The sequence below is a fragment of the Procambarus clarkii genome, chromosome 47 (genome assembly GCF_040958095.1).
Source record: "Procambarus clarkii isolate CNS0578487 chromosome 47, FALCON_Pclarkii_2.0, whole genome shotgun sequence".
In the NCBI taxonomy this organism is placed as follows: domain Eukaryota; kingdom Metazoa; phylum Arthropoda; class Malacostraca; order Decapoda; family Cambaridae; genus Procambarus; species Procambarus clarkii.
Window position 1 is genome coordinate 23,221,092 of NC_091196.1, and position 19,873 is coordinate 23,240,964.

At 43.3% G+C, this 19,873-nt stretch overlaps 1 protein-coding gene across 2 annotated transcripts in view; it reads left to right on the forward strand.

Annotated features, from left to right (window-relative positions):
* LOC138349752 (uncharacterized) overlaps window positions 1–17,564 on the forward strand; it is a 38,446-nt gene extending 20,882 nt beyond the window's left edge. For both annotated transcript variants that reach the window (XM_069302129.1, XM_069302130.1), the window contains exons 3-7: window positions 8,085–8,259; window positions 10,752–10,842; window positions 12,222–12,413; window positions 12,760–12,926; window positions 13,298–17,564. In XM_069302129.1, coding sequence (XP_069158230.1) covers window positions 8,085–8,259; window positions 10,752–10,842; window positions 12,222–12,413; window positions 12,760–12,926; window positions 13,298–13,538 — 866 coding nt within the window. In that variant the 3' untranslated portion in view covers window positions 13,539–17,564. The remainder of the gene's footprint in view (window positions 1–8,084; window positions 8,260–10,751; window positions 10,843–12,221; window positions 12,414–12,759; window positions 12,927–13,297) is intronic.
* The last annotated feature ends 2,309 nt before the right edge of the window (window positions 17,565–19,873 follow it).

The window sequence follows — 19,873 nt, forward strand, 5'->3', positions numbered from 1 at the left end:
CAACACATACAAATCCTCAAATTATACAGAATAAAAACAATTATTAACGCTCCTAGTCGACATTTACTTACATTACCAGAATAATTAATTTATTCACAAAGACGCAGTCACTTGCTGAGGGTAGAATGTTCACTTGCTGAGGATAAAATGTTCACTTGCTGAGGATAAAATGTTCACTTGCTGAGGATAAAATGTTCACTTGCTGAGGATACAATGAGGGTATGGTAAAACTGTATGGTAAAAATGATAAACTGTTGATGGGTTGTCACGAAGTCCCTTCTCTCCAGATGTGTTACCAGGTTTTTTCTCACAATCTTCTCCATCACCTTGCATGGTATACAAGTCAAGGACACTGGCCTGTAGTTCAGTGCCTCTTGTCTGTCACTCTTTTTGTATATTAGAACTACATTAGCAGTCTTCCATATTTCTGGTAGGTCTCCCGTTTCCAGTGACCTACTATACACTATGGAGAGTGGCAAGCAAAGTGCTCCTGCACACTCTTTCAATACCCATGGTGCGTGCGTGTGTGTGTGTGTGCGCGTGCGTGCATACGTGGGTGGGAGTAGGCGTGCAGGTGTGAGAGTAGGTAGGAGTGGCGTGAGTGCACAGGTATGCGTGTATGCGTGCACGACTGTGGGTAGTAACACAGGGAGTGGTGGTCTACGTGTTGCTGGGGCCGCCCTCACCTGCTCACACAACGTTGGTGTGTCAGGTGGCGGGAACACACGCCACGGGGGGCCGCAGTATGCATGTCTCGCGTGGGCATAGTTGCTATGTTTATAGTCCAATTATTTCTCCTATCGGAACGACAATGACCAATAGATTTTAAGCTACAGTAGTAAGTAATAACTCTTTATTATATATATATATATATATATATATATATATATATATATATATATATATATATATATATATATATATATATATATATATATATATATATATATATTAGCATTTGGCGAACCATTTGACGGACGATACCTGACAGGGGGCTATTTGATCGGCTATTTAATAGGAATATTTCACACAGTATGCGACATGTCAGCAGTCAGCCTGTCACTGCCCAGACACCACAGTTGTCATCCGACTGAGTGACGCTCACGGCTATTGAAAGGCTATTCGACATAATTAGACAAGAGACTATACGAGGTCTGACTTTGGTAATCTTACCATCGGCCTTACAGAGCTCGGCGGGGCCGCTCTAGCACACATGAAGCGTTCTCCATACGTGTCTCCCACTCTCTTAGCGAGCGGAGACTCTAACACGCGAAGATGACATCATAGAGATGGAAGACGTCACCGCAGTTTAGGAGAGAGGCTTCAAGAAATAAACACAGCAAAACAACTCTAGACATAACACAAACACCTAGGGTATGAAGGTGTGGGTTCTGTGTACTCACCTGGGGTGTGTGTACTCACCTAGGGGTGTGTGTACTCACCTAGGGGTGTGTGTACTCACCTAGGGGTGTGTGTACTCACCTAGGGGTGTGTGTACTCACCTAGGGGTGTGTGTACTCACCTAGGGGTGTGTGTACTCACCTAGGGGTGTGTGTACTCACCTAGGGGTGTGTGTACTCACCTAGGGGTGTGTGTACTCACCTAGGGGTGTGTGTACTCACCTAGGGGTGTGTGTACTCACCTAGGGGTGTGTGTACTCACCTAGGGGTGTGTGTACTCACCTAGGGGTGTGTGTACTCACCTAAGGGTGTGTGTACTCACCTAAGGGTGTGTACAGGGTCGAGCAAGAGCACCCTATTACATTTATCTTGCGACACAGACCCCTGGTTTACACAGCCTCACCCCCGTGTTCTCTGGTCCTGGCCACTCTCACTTTGATCATTACTCCCACCCTCTCAAATCCCCATAATATCTTCCGCTCTCCAGCGCTTAGTTGGGCTGTAGTTCTCTGGCCCCACCTCGCTCCCACAAGCACTGTAGGGGGCGAGGAGACCCCAGCATGGAGGGCCACGGCCTGGGGGGCGGGGCAGGGGTGAGAAGAGGGGGCGGCGCCCCCACACCAAGTGGTCAATATGTACCCGCGACACGCACGCGGCTCTGGCGGAGAGTAAGAAGTATAGTGTCTGTTATTATGTGTGACCGAGGTCACCTGCCTGGTGCCACGAGTGGGGGGGGGTCTGTGCTGGGGGTGTGGAGTGGGGGGGGTCTGTGCTGGGGGTGTGGAGTGGGGGGGGGTCAGTGCTGGGGGTGTGGAGTGGGGGGGGGGTTAGTGGGGAATGTGGTGGTGGTGATGGTGATAGTGGTGGTGAGTGTTGTGACCGGGGGAGGGGGATAATAGCGGTGGGCTGAAGATGGTGGTGGTGGTGATAGTGGTAGTACTGGCTGCAATGGTGGTGGTGGTGATAGTGGTAGTGGTGGTGGCGGGGAAGGAGTAGTGGTGGTGGTAGTAATTGTCGATGCGATGGTGGTGTGAACTCTTACCTATAATTAAATAATAAATAAATGCTTTAAATATTTGATCAGAGCAACTTTAAAGTAACAATTAAACAAAAGTAATTGTAAACAATTATACATTAGATCCCTTAACAAGAAATAACGATGAAAAATAATGCACATTTGATGTGCATTAAACATAAACTTTAAAGCATAAACTTCGCAATTTAATTTTCAATCTATATGTATCAAAGAAGAGTGTGTGTGTGTGTGTGTGTGTGTGTGTGTGTGTGTGTGTGTGTGTGTGTGTGTGTGTGTGTGTGTGTGTGTGTGTGTGTGTGTGTGTGTGTGAGGTTGTAGGCCAGACGCCTACGGTTAGTCTCACGTAACTTTCCATGGTGAGTTGTGGTTGTATGGGACGTGTTGTGGTGGGGGGGGGGAGGGGGAGGGGTCGAATCCCGTGCCCTTTCTTAATTAAGTAGGATTGGATCTACTTCTTGATTAGTTGGATCTGAAATAGGGGTTTGGTTTTCCACAGAGTTGTTTCAAAATTTATTTCAGGTGTTACCAACGTTATTACAACCCTTCATCACAGTATCGATAACAAATATAATGTTGTGGTCATATTGTTTGTTGGTTGTGTATGAGAGAGAGAGAGAGAGAGAGAGAGAGAGAGAGAGAGAGAGAGAGAGAGAGAGAGAGAGAGAGAGAGAGAGAGAGAGAGAGAGAGAGAGAGAGAGAGAGAGAGAGAGAGAGAGAGAGAGAGAGAGAGAGAGAGAGAGAGAGAGAGAGAGAGAGAGAGAGAGAGAGAGAGAGAGAGAGAGAGAGAGAGAGAGAGAGAGAGAGAGAGAGAGAGAGAGAGAGAGAGAGAGAGAGAGAGAGAGAGAGAGAGAGAGAGAGAGAGAGAGAGAGAGAGAGAGAGAGAGAGAGAGAGAGAGAGAGAGAGAGAGAGAGAGAGAGAGAGAGAGAGAGAGAGAGAGAGAGAGAGAGAGAGAGAGAGAGAGAGAGAGAGAGAGAGAGAGAGAGAGAGAGAGAGAGAGAGAGAGAGAGAGAGAGAGAGAGAGAGAGAGAGAGAGAGAGAGAGAGAGAGAGAGAGAGAGAGAGAGAGAGAGAGAGAGAGAGAGAGAGAGAGAGAGAGAGAGAGAGAGAGAGAGAGAGAGAGAGAGAGAGAGAGAGAGAGAGAGAGAGAGAGAGAGAGAGAGAGAGAGAGAGAGAGAGAGAGAGAGAGAGAGAGAGAGAGAGAGAGAGAGAGAGAGAGAGAGAGAGAGAGAGAGAGAGAGAGAGAGAGAGAGAGAGAGAGAGAGAGAGAGAGAGAGAGAGAGAGAGAGAGAGAGAGAGAGAGAGAGAGAGAGAGAGAGAGAGAGAGAGAGAGAGAGAGAGAGAGAGAGAGAGAGAGAGAGAGAGAGAGAGAGAGAGAGAGAGAGAGAGAGAGAGAGAGAGAGAGAGAGAGAGAGAGAGAGAGAGAGAGAGAGAGAGAGAGAGAGAGAGAGAGAGAGAGAGAGAGAGAGAGAGAGAGAGAGAGAGAGAGAGAGAGAGAGAGAGAGAGAGAGAGAGAGAGAGAGAGAGAGAGAGAGAGAGAGAGAGAGAGAGAGAGAGAGAGAGAGAGAGAGAGAGAGAGAGAGAGAGAGAGAGAGAGAGAGAGAGAGAGAGAGAGAGAGAGAGAGAGAGAGAGAGAGAGAGAGAGAGAGAGTTGTCTATTATGAGACAACTGCCTCATTACCCCATCAGTAATAAAATCAACATTTTGAATGGCGAGAAAATATGAATAACTTCTGACAAAATGACACACTGGAAAAGGTGATATTATGATAATTTAGTTACGAATTAAAATGAGCTAGACACTTGACACTTGCCAAGGAGGAACCAAAGTATCCGCGAGATCTCTGACGCTGGAATGTCACGATCAACCGAAGCCTCCTGGTGTTAGTCACGGAGGAATAACACATGTTGGAAGTTATCAATTATTTTATACCGACGACTGGAAACAGATCAGTAATTCTCAAAGAAATTGTCAATACGTGTTGCACGTGTCTAATGAGTGAGTGGAAGTGACACGTGTTTTGACACCTGTCAGTCATAACTAAGGTGGTGGCACCTGTCATGACTAAGGTGGTGACACGTGTCAGTCATTGCTGAGGTCTTGCGTCTGGTCCGTCAGGTGTTTATGGGCTGCTGCCCCAAAACGCTGACAGCCTCCTCAACACCTGCACAATACCCGCACAACACCTGCCCAACTCACCAATGACCTTCCCAGCGACCCATAACACTCTCGCTAAACTGGAAATGATGGTAATGCATTCTATTGAACCCGGAAATACTCCTAAAATGTTATATGTACCAGCTATAGCACCTCAGGCTGCGAGCAGCCGCGTCCAACAGCCTGGTTGATCAGTCCGGCAACCAGGAGGCCTGGTCGACGACCGGGCCGCGGGGACGCTAAGCCCCGGAAGCACCTCAAGGTAACCTCAAGGTAACCTCTTGGCCCACCACTGTACCAGCTATAGCACCTCTTGGCCCATCACTGTCATCATTAAGATATACTTTGCTCTACCAGAAGACGACTAACAGTCTCTCAGACCAGTCCATCCTCCTATATAAAAGTACTTGTAGTAACAGTGTGGGTAACCGTACTGTTATGGACCGGACGGACCAATAGAAAGTAGACTGTATTTCTGAATTTAGACAAACCGGAAAAGTTTGTCTATATATGTTGGTAATGAAGCCTAACCTAACCATCCTAGGCCTAATGCGAGCTATCTGAGGCCTAAGAATATTTAAGTTTGCTTTTAACTTCATGTTTTACAGTCAATAAAATAAATAGTATCAAATTGTACTTTCTGTTTGTCCATTACGTCGATATGTGTACCATTGTACATAGTTACAAACAGTACTATCTTATCAGGAGGATGGGTTGGCACTTGCTTCATAAGTGCCAACACAGGTTGACACTTATGAAGCAAGTGACACTTACGTCAGGTTAATGTAACACGACATAACACGAAGCAATTGGCAGTTACAAAACCAGAACACGAAGCAGCGGGCCACTTACATCCTGGGAATGGTAATAACAGGACACGCAGACGTCACCGAGCACTGTGACCTCACCTCTAGCCCGTGGCCGATGACCTCATTCTTACCCCAAGATCACCGGCTGGGTTGACCGTCACTCCAACTGAAAGTTATCCACTACCTGTCAGATAACTTGTGTCGGGAGAGCCACATTCTCTGGCGTCACATACAATAATTAGAGCTATAACAGTAACTATAACTGTTACAATTATGAGTACTTGCTGATGTTAAGACAATACGACCCAAGGTAATGGAGCTACCCCCCCCCCCTCCCCTGAGTCAAAACACGGTTAATGACAGGTAATTCGTCATGATATTCAACCCGTGGTTGGTGTTAATGAGCGAGAAGGTTAGGGTTGAAGGGAACCACCAACAGGTCTTCCACGTGTAGAAGGGCTAATGGTCATTAGCCCAGTACAATTAACCACGTCATTGGCCCGACTTAATGAGACAAAAATGGCGGCTGGTATACTAATGGCTAATTGAATAACAGCATTATTATATAAGAAAAATGTACTTTGTTTGGACTGGCTTAGTGCTTTATCTTCATGATTACCTTACCTTCTCTACCATACCAACATTCACAGGAATACAATGATGTAGTCTCCGTGGTGTAGTGGTAAGACACTCGCCTGCCATTCCGCGAGCGCTATGTCATGGGTTCGTATCCTGGCCGGGGAGGATCTACTGGGCGCAAATCCTGAACCGCAGCCTCTGTTTAACTCAACAGTAAAACAACAGATACTTGGTTGTAACAACGATTCTTCGCGGCGGGGATCGTATTCCAGGGACCTGCCCGAAACGCTACGCGTACTAGTGGCTGTACAAGAATGTAACAACTCTTGTATATATCTCAATGTGTAGTTAATCCACTCGTACACAGAGACAGCCAATAATCATGTGTAATACAAGGTGATATACAGGTTGTGTTAGAGGAGCGGGCGACCTCACCTACAGTGAGGTCCAATACTGTGGCTGTGGTCGTGTGCGAGCGAGCACGACCCAATATATATGCATTAGGCGCCAGGTTAAGAACACAGCTATGCACGGGAGTAAAGTAGTGAGTGTGAGTTAAGTGTAAATGCTAACCCCGAGAGGTCGCACTATTCTACACCATTACTCTAAAACTAAAAACCCTTATTTAGTCAAGTTTTCCAGAGAAGCGAGGCGGTCACAGTGTAGTGGTCTACACTGTGTGAGGTGAGGTGTGCTGTCAAGCTTCCTCACCACTGTGACAGTATTTCCCCGCCGGAGAACAAACGTGACAACTGAAACTGTAAAATACGCGGACCAGTACACCGAGATGTATACCCCACTTCTAGGTGTAGATGCATTGACAGTTTACTTTAGCCTTGACCAATGTTCAGCATCAAGGCATACTTGCTGGTGTGTCAGTAAGTTACTGTGGCGACCTTAATAACCCTCTAGAAGTTGACAGGCGTGACTAGGCCACGTACTAGGCACGGATAAAAAAAATGCACTTACAACTGAATGATACGTGTAAATGTGTAGCCATTTATAACCACAAAGGTACTTGGTGTGCACCTTACCTGTGGGACAGTGTCAAGGCCGCGGCGGCGTCCTAAAGTTGACCACCAAGCCTATACGCCCTAAGCGATACATATTTTCCAACTTGTTTTAGTTTTGGAAATATAAATATAATCCTTTAATTTGTGTCGTATATGGTGGCGGGTTGAGACAGTTGAGGGTTGACAGACCTCGTTCAGCACTTACTGGGGAGGGTGGCGTATGTCCCACACACGGGTGACACAGCCAAGGCCATCATCAACTCCACAGGAGTATAGTGGCGGTGTGCGTGCGTGAGGTCTCGCCATGACCGGTGTAAACAAGCCACAATATAAAAGGCGTAGTGATTGTAAAAGCTGCCGTCACATGAACGCTTAGCGCGCGTCATATGCAGTGACGTGTTGCCAGGGTACGCCACTCAACCAACCATTTGATAGCATGGCCAAAAGAATTTTAGAGAGTGTGCAGAAAGAATTAGAGAGTGTGCAGAAAATGTATTGGCACATTCGAGTCGGCTCACATTTATACCCAACTATTCATACTTGTATATTTGTCTAACCTTCACTTGAAACAATCCAGCGGCTCCGCGTTAATTACGTTTCCCGGCAACCTGCTCTATAAATTTACAAACCAGTATTTACACAATTATCTGAGTGTAAGCTTACTCCTTCTGTATCCATTAGTGTGTGTTAGAATTAGTGTTGAAATATTTAGCACCTTATAAGTACTCATCTTGTGCGCTTTATTTATATACTTCAGTCATGTCACACTTTCCTCTATACATATCTAGTGAAGGCAAATTAAGCTTCCTTAATCTCTCTTCATAAGGCAGGTTCTTAATTTCCGGAATTAACTTTATCATTCTTCTACGTCCATTTTTTAAAGACTAAGTTCACTGCATAATACGGTGCTCAAAACTAAGCTTTATAATATAAATGAGGCCAAATAAGTAGCATAACTAGTCCAAGTGGCGAACAGTTTTACTATTTATTGCATTACTTATAAATCGAGACTTGTACGGTACCTGTCTAAACTCTGATGACTCCCTGTACACACACACACACACGTGACACAACCTCTTGGTCCTCCTACAGGTTCCCACGACTCCTTCAGCTACAGCCTGACGGAGGGCGAGGAAGTAGGTCCCGACGCCCCGGGCCTCATCTCGCAGTTAGACTCGTGCATGCCGTGTGTGGCTCGCCCCGCCATCCTCCGCTGGTGCGTCACTCAGCGGGCCTCCGTCACCGACCAGCTCAGACACGGCATCAGGTGACACCTATACTCCTCTCAATCAATCGAGTAATCAATATAACTGTGAACAATGTGTCGACGAGGTGCTGGAGGTGTTCAGATGTGTTCTCAGACTGGCAACAAGCATGCATGATCATCAGGCCAAATCTAAAACTGGTAGAAGCCAGAAAAAACAAATGCTTGCAAGTGGGAGCGGTGAGGGTGATGACTGGCTGGTGATGCAGGAAGCTGTCATAAGAGCAGCCCTGCTATGTTAGACATACTCAAGTGCACCATAAATACCTGTGATAATGGAGAACCTCTATAGTGGCATTGATACAGAATTCTTGTTATCGTGTTTAAGGTTGTCAAGAGGTTGTCTCACTTCAGATGTTGTATACAGCAGGACTATTATTTGTGTGTGTGCTGAACTAGAGTCCAAAATCCTAACCACAGCTCCAAGTCACTGCCATACTTCCTGTACCTCCAGGGACCCTCCTCTTCCTGTACCTCCAGGGACCCTCCTCTTCCTGTACCTCCAGGGACCCTATCTTCCTGTACCTCCAGGGACCCACCTCTTCCTGTACCTCCAGGGACCCTCCTCTTCCTGTACCTCTAGAGACCCTCCTCTTCCTGTACCTCTAGGGACCCTCCTCTTCCTGTACCTCTAGAGACCCTCCCCTTCCTGTACCTCCAGGGACCCTCCTCTTCCTGTACCTCCAGGGACCCTCCTCTTCCTGTACCTCCAGGGACCCTCCTCTTCCTGTACCTCCAGGGACCCTATCTTCCTGTACCTCCAGGGACCCTCCTCTTCCTGTACCTCCAGGGACCCTCCTCTTCCTGTACCTCCAGGGACCCTCCTCTTCCTGTACCTCCAGGGACAGGAAACCTCATAACCTGTACCTTCCTGTACTTCAACTTATTTTTGCACCTCTCATATAATTTGTCACAATGGATTTTTAGCTTAATAAAGCCTAGAGTTGTCTTCAAACAGCCTTAAAATAAATATATCAGGTAACGTCAAGTTTACTGTAACGTTACTATCGTATTGTTATTTCTTTGAAAGTGCAGCTTAAGTTTAAAGCTTTCTCCTGAGAGGTAATTATCAGGAGAAAGCGCTAGGCCATCACGACTATGTAGCACTTGGAAGGAATGAGAATAAGGATTTAGGATGAGACGGAGGGAAGAAATAGTGCCCAACCACTTGGATGGTCGGGGATTGAACGCAGACTTGCAAGAAGCGAGACCGTCTCTCTACCGTTCAGTCCAAGTGGCTTTCTCCCGAGAGTGGCACCCTCCTCTCAAGACGGCGTCTTCGATACTGTGGAAACAAAAATTTGCGTTTGGAAATAAATACCCAAAATTCCTGAATTGATTTCTTAATGAAATGTACGTCAGTTCCTGTCATGGTTGCTAATTGTGGCGGTCTTTATGGGCTCCGTCTTGCGTGTTGTCTCTCTGTTATAGCCATAACTCTGGTGGCATTACTGTGTCAAGGCTTATTACAGTTACTCTTCACTGGGAGTCTTAACTCCATTAACTGCTGGAGAAGTACTACTATTTTGGTGGCAATATTTTATTGTATTCCACGATATATAACATGGTTTAAGGATATTTATTTTAAGATATGATTTTTATTAATTTTTTTGAGTGTAATTTTAGGTTTTTATTCATATTTCTGTAGAGAGTTTTCCTGGTGATAAATGTTTCACGAGGGTGAATTATGCCGTAATAAATCAACTCCCACACAAGCCAACCTTCACTCCGCGCTCCGCTACTGGGTACAACACCTCACACAAATTCAACTCTAGACATATATATAATGTTTATAATATATAATTAATTTGAATTAATTATATGTAATTAATTATCAAAGGAAGGCACCAAACCGGGAAGGCTATGTAGCACCACTAATTAATTATAAGCGGTTATAATTAACCACCTGTCTTAACTTACAAAATATATATATTCCTTAATCATTTTGTTGACGTTTCATCCTTTTTCTCATTCCATCATTATATTCTCACTGCTGTTATATCCCCGCGCTGTGTGTCCTCACTTTAACTGTTGCCACAACACCCGACCTTGCGGAGGTGATAATGTGGGGGTGATGCCGTTACCCCACAGGTGCGCCCCGCCCCCCTGGTCACTACCCCACACTCTCGCCAGGGGCGCCTCCACACTCCATGAGTGAACTCTACACAAGTTCTTCTAATGGACGTGCCTATTATTAAGATTTACATTTAAATCTGCTTATAAACCTAAAAACTTAAGAACGCTTCCCTAATCTATACAACAAGATGCCGCATGACTGAATTTTGTCGGCGACAGTGAAAAATTCTTTTGCAACCATTTTCTTGAAATCCATCCATTTTTGAACGGTTCTATACCTTGGGTACACATATGACTGTATTTAGGAAGAGGACGAGTTAAACAATAGACTCGTTTATGGTATCTGTATAGTTAATCTTGCTTCTCTTATGTGATCACTTTCTCCCGTGCTGGTGCATGATGGTGACGCCCTTCGTCAGGTACTTCGACATACGTGTGGCGGTGCGGAGGTCCAGGTTCTACTTCGTGCACGGCCTCTTCGGCGATGACCTGGAGCCCATACTGTCTGAGGTATATATATATATATATATATATATGTATGTATAGTTTGTCTCTTCGAGGCTGGAGGCCGGACGTTCGGGGCCAGCCTCACCAAACTTTGCCGTGATGGTTGTTGGTTGTTTGGGGCTGGACAAAGGTGGACTGGGGTCGACGTCTATGCTTCCTCTCTCTATGTAATGGCAAATAATACAAATTTCCAGTCTCACTAAATACCTGACTCCATGCTCACTAAGATTGATCAACCCAGCTAATTGGGGAGTTTGTGAAAGGTAGAGAAGGGGTCAAGGGTAGTGAAGGTAATGAAGGAGGGGGAAGATAGTGAAGGGTAAGGAAGGTTGTGACGGAGGTGAAAAGTAGGAAAGATGGTGAAGTGTAGGAAAGATAGTGAAGGGAAGGGAAGGTGGAGAAGAGTAGGGAAGGTGGAGAACTGGAGGAAGGCTAGTTACTAGGTGCTAAAATACCTCAGTCTCACAGGAGGGTTTGTTATACAGGAGCATGCGATCAGTAGCCTGCACTGACAAAATTTCGGTGTATTTATGAGGATATTGTCAAGAACGCGAGAGTGAATAAAGTAATTGCAAAGTTCCAGGTACCTCATGCCGACAGGTATGGAGGGTCTAATGAATAGACATTCAATATTATAGTGTGGGAGATCATGCCGCAGTTCCTGCTCACAGAGTTTGCACCTGGAGTGCTCAGGATTGGGAGATCCGTCACCTGTAGCCACAGGTAACGGTAACTCAACCTGATCCTGGCAACCACTGTGTCGCACAGGCTGGTCGACATTTTGTGTTGCCCACATAAGCAGGTTTTCGGATCTAAATATATTATAGCTTTTTGTACTAGTTCTTTCATTCCTTTCAGATTCTGTAATTTCTGATGTCACTACGAAACTCTTCGGATCGTGACACCCATGTTTCACTAGTACAGTCTTACTTTTTCTTACCAAAAAGCCAGCCTAAATTTTTCAAAAGTGATACTACAGTATCAGTTTAACAATTATAGTTTGCAATTATGAAAACCAGGAAGACAAGTGTGAATATACATACATCTTAGAGTAGTGTGTGTAAACCACTCAGATTTACTTTATACACTGATATAATTATTGTTACTGTATATAGTGATTATATCTCGAGATCTACTAAAGCTCTCCCACAAATGCTTTTATTTTCGAGATCAGGTACAATGTCCATTCACAAAATTATATAAAGTTTATCAGGATATTGGAGGAGCGTGTATATTGACCACGCCTTCATATCCGATCAACTTACATACAAGACAGGGCGCCTTCAAATATTATAAAGTGGCTTCACCTAAAGTACAAAAATCAACATACCGTTCAGACGACAGAGCAGATGTAGCTATATATCCAGCGACTACACTTGCAGATCCGGCACTTCCTGGTGAGACACCCGGGTGAAGTAGTGCTCCTCGACTTCCAGCACTTTCACGGGTTGAGCGCCAGCGACCACACGTCCCTCGTCGCCTTCGTCGAGCAGGTCTTCAGCGACCTCCTGTGCCCGTACTTCCACAGGGTGCACCACCTCTCCCTCTCCTACCTCTCTCACTCCAAGTACCAGGTGAGGACCTCCTGCGACTCGACCTCCTTAGCTACCAAACAAAAAAGCTAAATTAATAAGATATGAAATAGATATCACTAAGAAATTAACAGAACCTCCAGAAAACACAATTATCACTAAAACCTTCACTGCACAGATAACATTAAAAACAATCAGCACAACAGATATTAAAAAAGACAAATTAAATTTATTTTCCTTTAGAATATATCAGTTTACCCTATATGATTATTGTGGAGCAACTGAAGATGAGAACTGCGAGGAATGTTAAGCTTGTGTCACAGCTGTTTATTTAGCTTGGCTTCCATGAGACTGTTTGAAGTATGGAAGCACTGCCATAATCTCTCAGGTGCTGGTGTTCTACCGTCACTCGGAGACGATGCAGGCGGTGTCGTGGCTGTGGTCGAGCGCCTCTCTCCCCAACCCCTGGCCGGAAGCCACCACCGTCTCCAGGATGCTCACCTTCCTCGAGGCCAAGCTTCAGGAGAGGGACCCCGCCAGCTTCTTCGTCACCCAGTACGTCAACTCCAGACTAATATTATGTATACTAATTAGTGTACGAGCAATCGTGTAATGCATATTACTGTGACCACCCGTAGTAAATACACAAGTCTTCGTACACTGGTTGCAATCAGTGCTCTCATTCTAAGCACTTCAGCTCAAAGATAAAATCTAGGACGTGCTTGTCCTATGAAAGTCTTCAATAGGATACCAGCGGCTCACGCTTAGGGAAAATATAATGTGAAACCCTTATGGCAGATAAGTTAACGTCTGAAGTTTTGATATATACAATGTAATATTAAATAAAACTAAATCATTCATACAAGCGAGAGCGTTTAGTTGGTTATATATATTTTCGTTATCTGTACGACTCGTTCATCCCGCAGGTGTGTACTGACGCCGTCATTGGCTTACGTCGCGAGGAACGTGTTCGCCAGGCTGGAGAGAGCGATGGTTGCTCCCACCAACAGAGTAATACCAGACTGGCTGGAGAAGCTGTCAAATGAACCCCCTGGCGCGAATATCATCATGGCGGACTTCGTTGAGCACGACAACTGGGCCGTTCCAAGAGCTATCGTTAGAAAGAACTCTGCTTCCCTCCTCCGTGACTCGCACAACAAATACTGAGCAGACTGGCGTAGCCCTCAGAAGAAACATTGTCTAGCAAAAAAAAATATTTACGACTGGCAACTGGGTTGCAACTGAGTACTTTATTCCCTGTTGTACACAATCTACATGCTAGCTTTAAAGTACACAATAGAGAATGTTGGTTCTCAGTTTTTAAGAGCAGAGGAATCGCATTTATATCTTCCCTGGACGTTAGTCCCAGTAAGATCCCTCATTCTCCGTCATGTCTTAGGTTCATCAACCGTGGATTTCGGGTCCTTTATACCGCAATATATTTTTTTACCCTTCATACTGTTATCAACATTCTTCAACTCCTTCATACTGTTATACGTTATGCTGATGTATGTCTGAGTTCTATCAAATGGCTAAAGCTGAAACAAGCGTCACTTGAGCTCACCAGTATGAATAAAAACACAGACTCGGTGTGACGATCTGTTCCACTCGTCGGCAACCATTTATGCTCAAGAAGATGCGGCGTAACATTCTCTTAGACAGTGAAACAAGTGATACAAATTTGTGAATTGTTTTGCGTCAAAAGAAAGGACGTGTAAGGCCCTCCAAAGTGGCGCAGAAAGCCTGGGGTCTCCCTGCTGCGGTAAACAAGTTTCCTTTCATCCTCGAGACTCATCATACCTCATCGTTAGATACAGACGAACAAGACGTGTATCCGAACTATATGTTAATTTGACAGGAATACAATGAATACATGAACTCAAGAAGAAAATGATCTGTAAACTAATAAAAATAAACTGAAATGGATTCAGGAAACCTTTGATTCAACAGATATTAGTTAGAGATGACACAATGACGGGCAGACGATGAAACAATGATGTAACAGAGCTTGTACACTAGAAACACTGGTCATATACCTCAAGATAAACGAAACATCTGGCTACATACGTGACGTACATGTTGTAACATATGTTTGCTAAATGTATACCTACGAGACGATTATCAGTATTGTCACTAACTGTAATAGTATGCATGTAGTTACATTGGTGTTCATCCAGTGACAAGTGTAAAAATCACTGGTCAGTGGCACAAAGGTACCAACATGGAGAAAGAAAAAGGAATTAAATGAGCTTTTGTATATTTTGGTCTCTATTGAGACCCTCTTCTTTACAGAGACAGACATGTACAGAACTAATTCAGGTTCAAAAGAATTCAGGTTCTTACTCCATGACGGCTCCTTTGTTTCGTTAATGTTCATGTTTGCTGATCTTTCCATTCGTCTGTCTTATCCTCTCGTGTTGTCCTTGCGTGTCTCTCTCCACCAGTGTCTCCTACAGAGGAACTCCTCCCTCCCCACTACGGCCACTCACGGCTCTCTCGCCTGCCGGACCACCATCTTGATGCACACTATTTCCTGTGCCAAGACGTAACCCAAGTACCATCGCGGTTACGTTAACAATATCCATCATCAGTTGTTGCCCAGAATTATATTAGTGTTACCAAATTAAACGGTGCACCAATATGTTCATTAATATAGAGAAACATGTTAAAATATTTTACTTTGCAAAAACTGATGAAGAAATTGTGAGTGTCGAAAGCAGATGGCATATTAATGTAATTTTCTTGGCAAGAGCAGATTATATCTTATTTCACAAGGAAAAATAAATATATCTTATTTGACGAGGTCGGATTATAGTTAACTTGCTTGACCGGTAGTTTTATGCAATTAGGCAGTTATCTTTAAGAGTGTCAACTGCGTGCTGTTTTATGTTTTATTCTAGTTTGTTTAAACTTTAAGCTTTGATAAGAATTTTTTATTTTTTTAGGGAGGGGGACGGTTTTGAAAATGAATTTATTTCCAAGATTTGTGTGTGTGGCTGTTAGTGCAACTCTTCTCACTTTGCCTGTTTAACATCAGTGTTTAAGTATTTACAACAAACTCCTTTCCTTATATGCTCGTATTATAACCAATGATCATGTTTACATACGTGCATGGTCGTATGTGTGTTTTCTAAGCGCTATAATGCTTTATAAATGTTTCCTCAGAATGTGTACCTTTGTGTCCTCGTCTTGTCATAGTGCCTTAAGACTCTGTATAGCCTGTGATGCCAACCATGCTAAGTTGACACTTTTTCACCCGTTTCCAGCTCATTTAATCACATTTGACCGTTGCCTTAAGACACTAATTAGTGGTGTGACGCTCATGTGTGCAGGTGACACAAGGTTAACATGGCCGCCTCCAGCCCGGTGTTCGTATGCACTCCCAGTTACAGGCGCCACTGTATAAAATATATCTGGGATAAGTCAGTTCTCGAGAAGAATTAATTTCCATAATAATTAGTTTTTCTTAGACTTCCACCACATAAAATATAAACTTGGGTTTATTATATCGTTACCGAGGTGGTAATTGTAGAGGTAAATGGATCGTCCGCTGTCAATACGTGGTGCGGTAATCCTGTAGGGGAGTTATTTATTTTATTTATTTATTTACGTATATACAAGAAGGTACAATGGGATTGTGAGGATACATAGGATAGTAATTACAATCTTGTAAAGCCACTAGTACGCGCAGCGTTTCGGACAGTAAATCCCGGGCAGTTATCCCGCCTCCTCGGTACCGGCAGCACTCGCATCAATTTAAGCATTTTCCTAATAACAATGTATTGCCAAAAGAGAGTATATGGATCAAATTAACTTTTTTTTATTCAGAAATTATGGTAAGGGAACCGAGATCTAGAGGCGGTCAAATGACTACTTTTTGTTGTGTTTATTATTAGTTTTGAAGCTCCGACTGTGATATCCAATACCCCGCGCAGACCTTAAACCCTTTGTTGGTTTCCTGGCGTGGTTTCACTTGTAAATACAGTGCAATCAAGACAAATATACGTACATATATACTACGTGATGAGTATTGTCTAGCCATTTGACTCAAGTTTAGTTCACACGAAAATTACTAATTATTCGTGTTTCTTGTGCAAGTATCTTTGTGTGATTAACTTTTGAACGCGTGGTTTTTCTCCAGACTAGAACCAAACAGCAAATAGTAACATCTAGCGGTTAATATTAAAAAATTTAAGGCATTGGTTGCGTTCGTGCCTACGCCATACTAGAAGGCAGATTGGAATGAATGAATAATTTCAATAATATTATAGACACGTTAATAGTCTACCCAGCCTAACACAACATCAGCCACGTCCTCAGTGTGAGATGTTATTTGCTGACGACATCCCATCGATTCCATCTTTTTTGTACTAAGACCCCAGATCCTGTGCTCTGTGGGAAGCAAGATAGCAGCTTTTAGCGAGTTAAGCTCGACAACTGGACGCAGTATGAATTACAAGCGAATTTTATACGAAGTTGATAGCAAATCGAGATTTGCAAAGTCTAATTGTGATTTTCTGTTATGTTAATATAACTTAATATAATTCAGTGTTATTAGATAAGTCTTAATGTTACTTGGATAAAGACAATTTAATCTTATCATAATCAGATAAAAACTATTTTTCCTCAAGCCCAAGTCTTTTAAGTTACTTTCATTGTTTGCGTTACAAGCATAGAGTTTCATTGTGCTGTGTGCTCTACAATCCTTTATTGCCACCTATATTTATTTTATTTCCCATAAATTTAATTTGCATTATCAATTCTAACTTTATCTAACCTATTCAGTGGAAGTGTCAAAAATCTGTAACGAGCATTTTGTGTTACGTGAATATTTTAAATGTGATAAATGTGTTCTGGGCTTCACCAAGAGACATAACTTCTGTTAAAACTATGGTAGCTATAAGAGTTGATCATTTCTTTCCACTACCGCCCACGGTATGGGTATGGGGTGCATAATAAATGAATGAAACAAACTTTCCTCCCTATATATTAGGTGTAAAATCTGATTATGGTTATGATTTATCTGTACAAATACTTGTATATTTTGTTCTTACCAATGTACAATTTAAATCCAAATGCTTGTGCCATGTTATTATTTCTTGCTGTTGATCACATCCTGAAGAGTGTATTATGGATAGCTACTTATTCTCGTTTATCGATATTTGATAGAATATAATAAATTATAATGTTACAGTGGATTTTTCTTACTGGTTTCATTATTGTGTGACTTTAGGCTATATGCATGAACTATAGCTATTCTATGCATACATAATTTTTGTGACGGTATTCATGTATCCTTCTAAAGCCCAGCCCTAAAAATATCCCCCAGTTTATACACAATAACCCAAGTCGAAATACCTACAACAGCTGAGCTGCCCAACCTCAAATTAAAACTGGCTACCGTCAAATCGTAAACAAAAAAGCTCGTTTTCTAAATGTTCAAACCGTATATAACATTAGGTGTAGATGGCTATTAAGTTTGGCTAAATTAGATTAGGTCAAGTTAGGTTTAAATACAACAAAAATTCCTATAGCGAACCATTTAATGTGCAAAATTTGGTATAATCTTTAAAACTAGTCCCATCTCAGTTTCAGATAAATCTAAAAAAACGACAGAAATTAGTGTTACTATTTGCATTTGTATTAGCTGACAACAGCAATATGTCATGTGCAACCTTCATGCAATGTATCCTTGCACCTGGTTTATCTGAACTAAATTGCGGCCCTTGCTCAAGCCTAAGTGACTATACCAGAGCGGACTTCCTCGCTCGTTAACCCCACTCGGTACTCTAGATATATCATCACATATCTGTGATGCACTGAAGACTTATTTAGCTTCCAATATAATAGTCTACTGGTAAACGTAAGTGAACATTTTGTCCTAAACAGAGAATATTCTCGGTAGTAGTTCGGTTAATTTTCAATTCACAATCAGGAAGCCCAGGTTCGAAACCCCAGCGGAGCAGAGATGGTTGGGCGCGTTTCCTTTCACCTAATTGAAAATAAATATCCGGGAGTTAATCAACTGATGTGAGGTTGCGTCCTGGGGAAGATCAATAGTTTGGCCTTAGGGGGACCTCCATACAAGCCTAAAGCATATACAGTAGATACATTATAGTATACCGACAGTAAATATATGTGTTGACCAAACCACACATTAGAATCCCACACAATCGACTTGATAATGGTCCAGTATGGACCGAAACGTCGTCGTCTTTTCATCTTCTAGTGTGTGGTCTGGTCAGCATTCTTCAGCCACGTTATTGTGACTCATCATCTGCAGTAGATATATATATATATATATATATATATATATATATATATATATATATATATATATATATATATATATATATATATATATATATATATATATATATATATATATATATATATATAGACACACATATACATAGAGAGTGCCTGTCACCAACAGAACGAATTATATATCCAGCCGTTAAATTTTACGTGTACTCTGATATACATGTTTTATTTAATAAGCCTAAGGGCAATGTTTTCTTTAATGTTAAATTCCAGGGAATATTCAAGCAGGCCAGAATTTCACGTTTCACATGTCTGAGGATGCAATGCATTGGCCTAGCCTAACCTAGACTAGCCTAGCCTAGCCTAACCTAGACTAGCCTAGCCTAGCCTAACCTAGACTAGCCTAGCCTAGCCTAACCTAGACTAGCCTAGCCTAACCTAGACTAGCCTAGCCTAACCTAGACTAGCCTAGCCTAACCTAGACTAGCCTAGCCTAACCTAGACTAGCCTAGCCTAGCCTAACCTAGACTAGCCTAGCCTAACCAAATCTAATTTAACCAAACCTTAACCTAAGTAATAGAAAGTACATAAAAACACTAATTACGAAGTGCGTTTAGAAGTGGTTACCCTGTACAAGCCCCCCCCCCCCCAGGACATTGACACCCCGGGGCCACATCACTGTGCACGTCCAGGTCCAGCCGGTGAAGTCTCTGGTGACTCCAAGCAGAGTTTAGACTGCATTAATAAGACAGGGCAGTCTGTGGTAAATTGTCCAACTGCCCATGTAACAGTAGCACATTATGATCGTGTGTAACACCACATTACGAAGTGGAGTGTTATCACTGTGGATAAGTAACCCGAGACATCTATTTTCTTATCCTGTACTTTACTAAAAAAGTTCTGCACCTGAGCCAACTAGCGATGTGGGCGCCATGCTGCTAGCACATGCAACAGCGGCCAACCCCTTGCTCACCTCCTGCGGTAGAGCGACAAGGACAACAGCTTCAATAACACAGTAATGAACACGTACCATTACGAGGGTTGACACCTGCTGCACGCCGTGGGGGTGGAGAGCCGCTGGCTGCGACCGGCTGTGACTTGGCGCAGCTGCTGGCCGCCTCTTCCTCCTGGGCAGGGGACCAGAGTTCAAGTTCAAGTATGTTTATTGAGACAAGAAAGAAATACATCTCAAAGGGATAGAGCAGCTTAGGCTATTTCTACCCCCCTACTGGGACCAG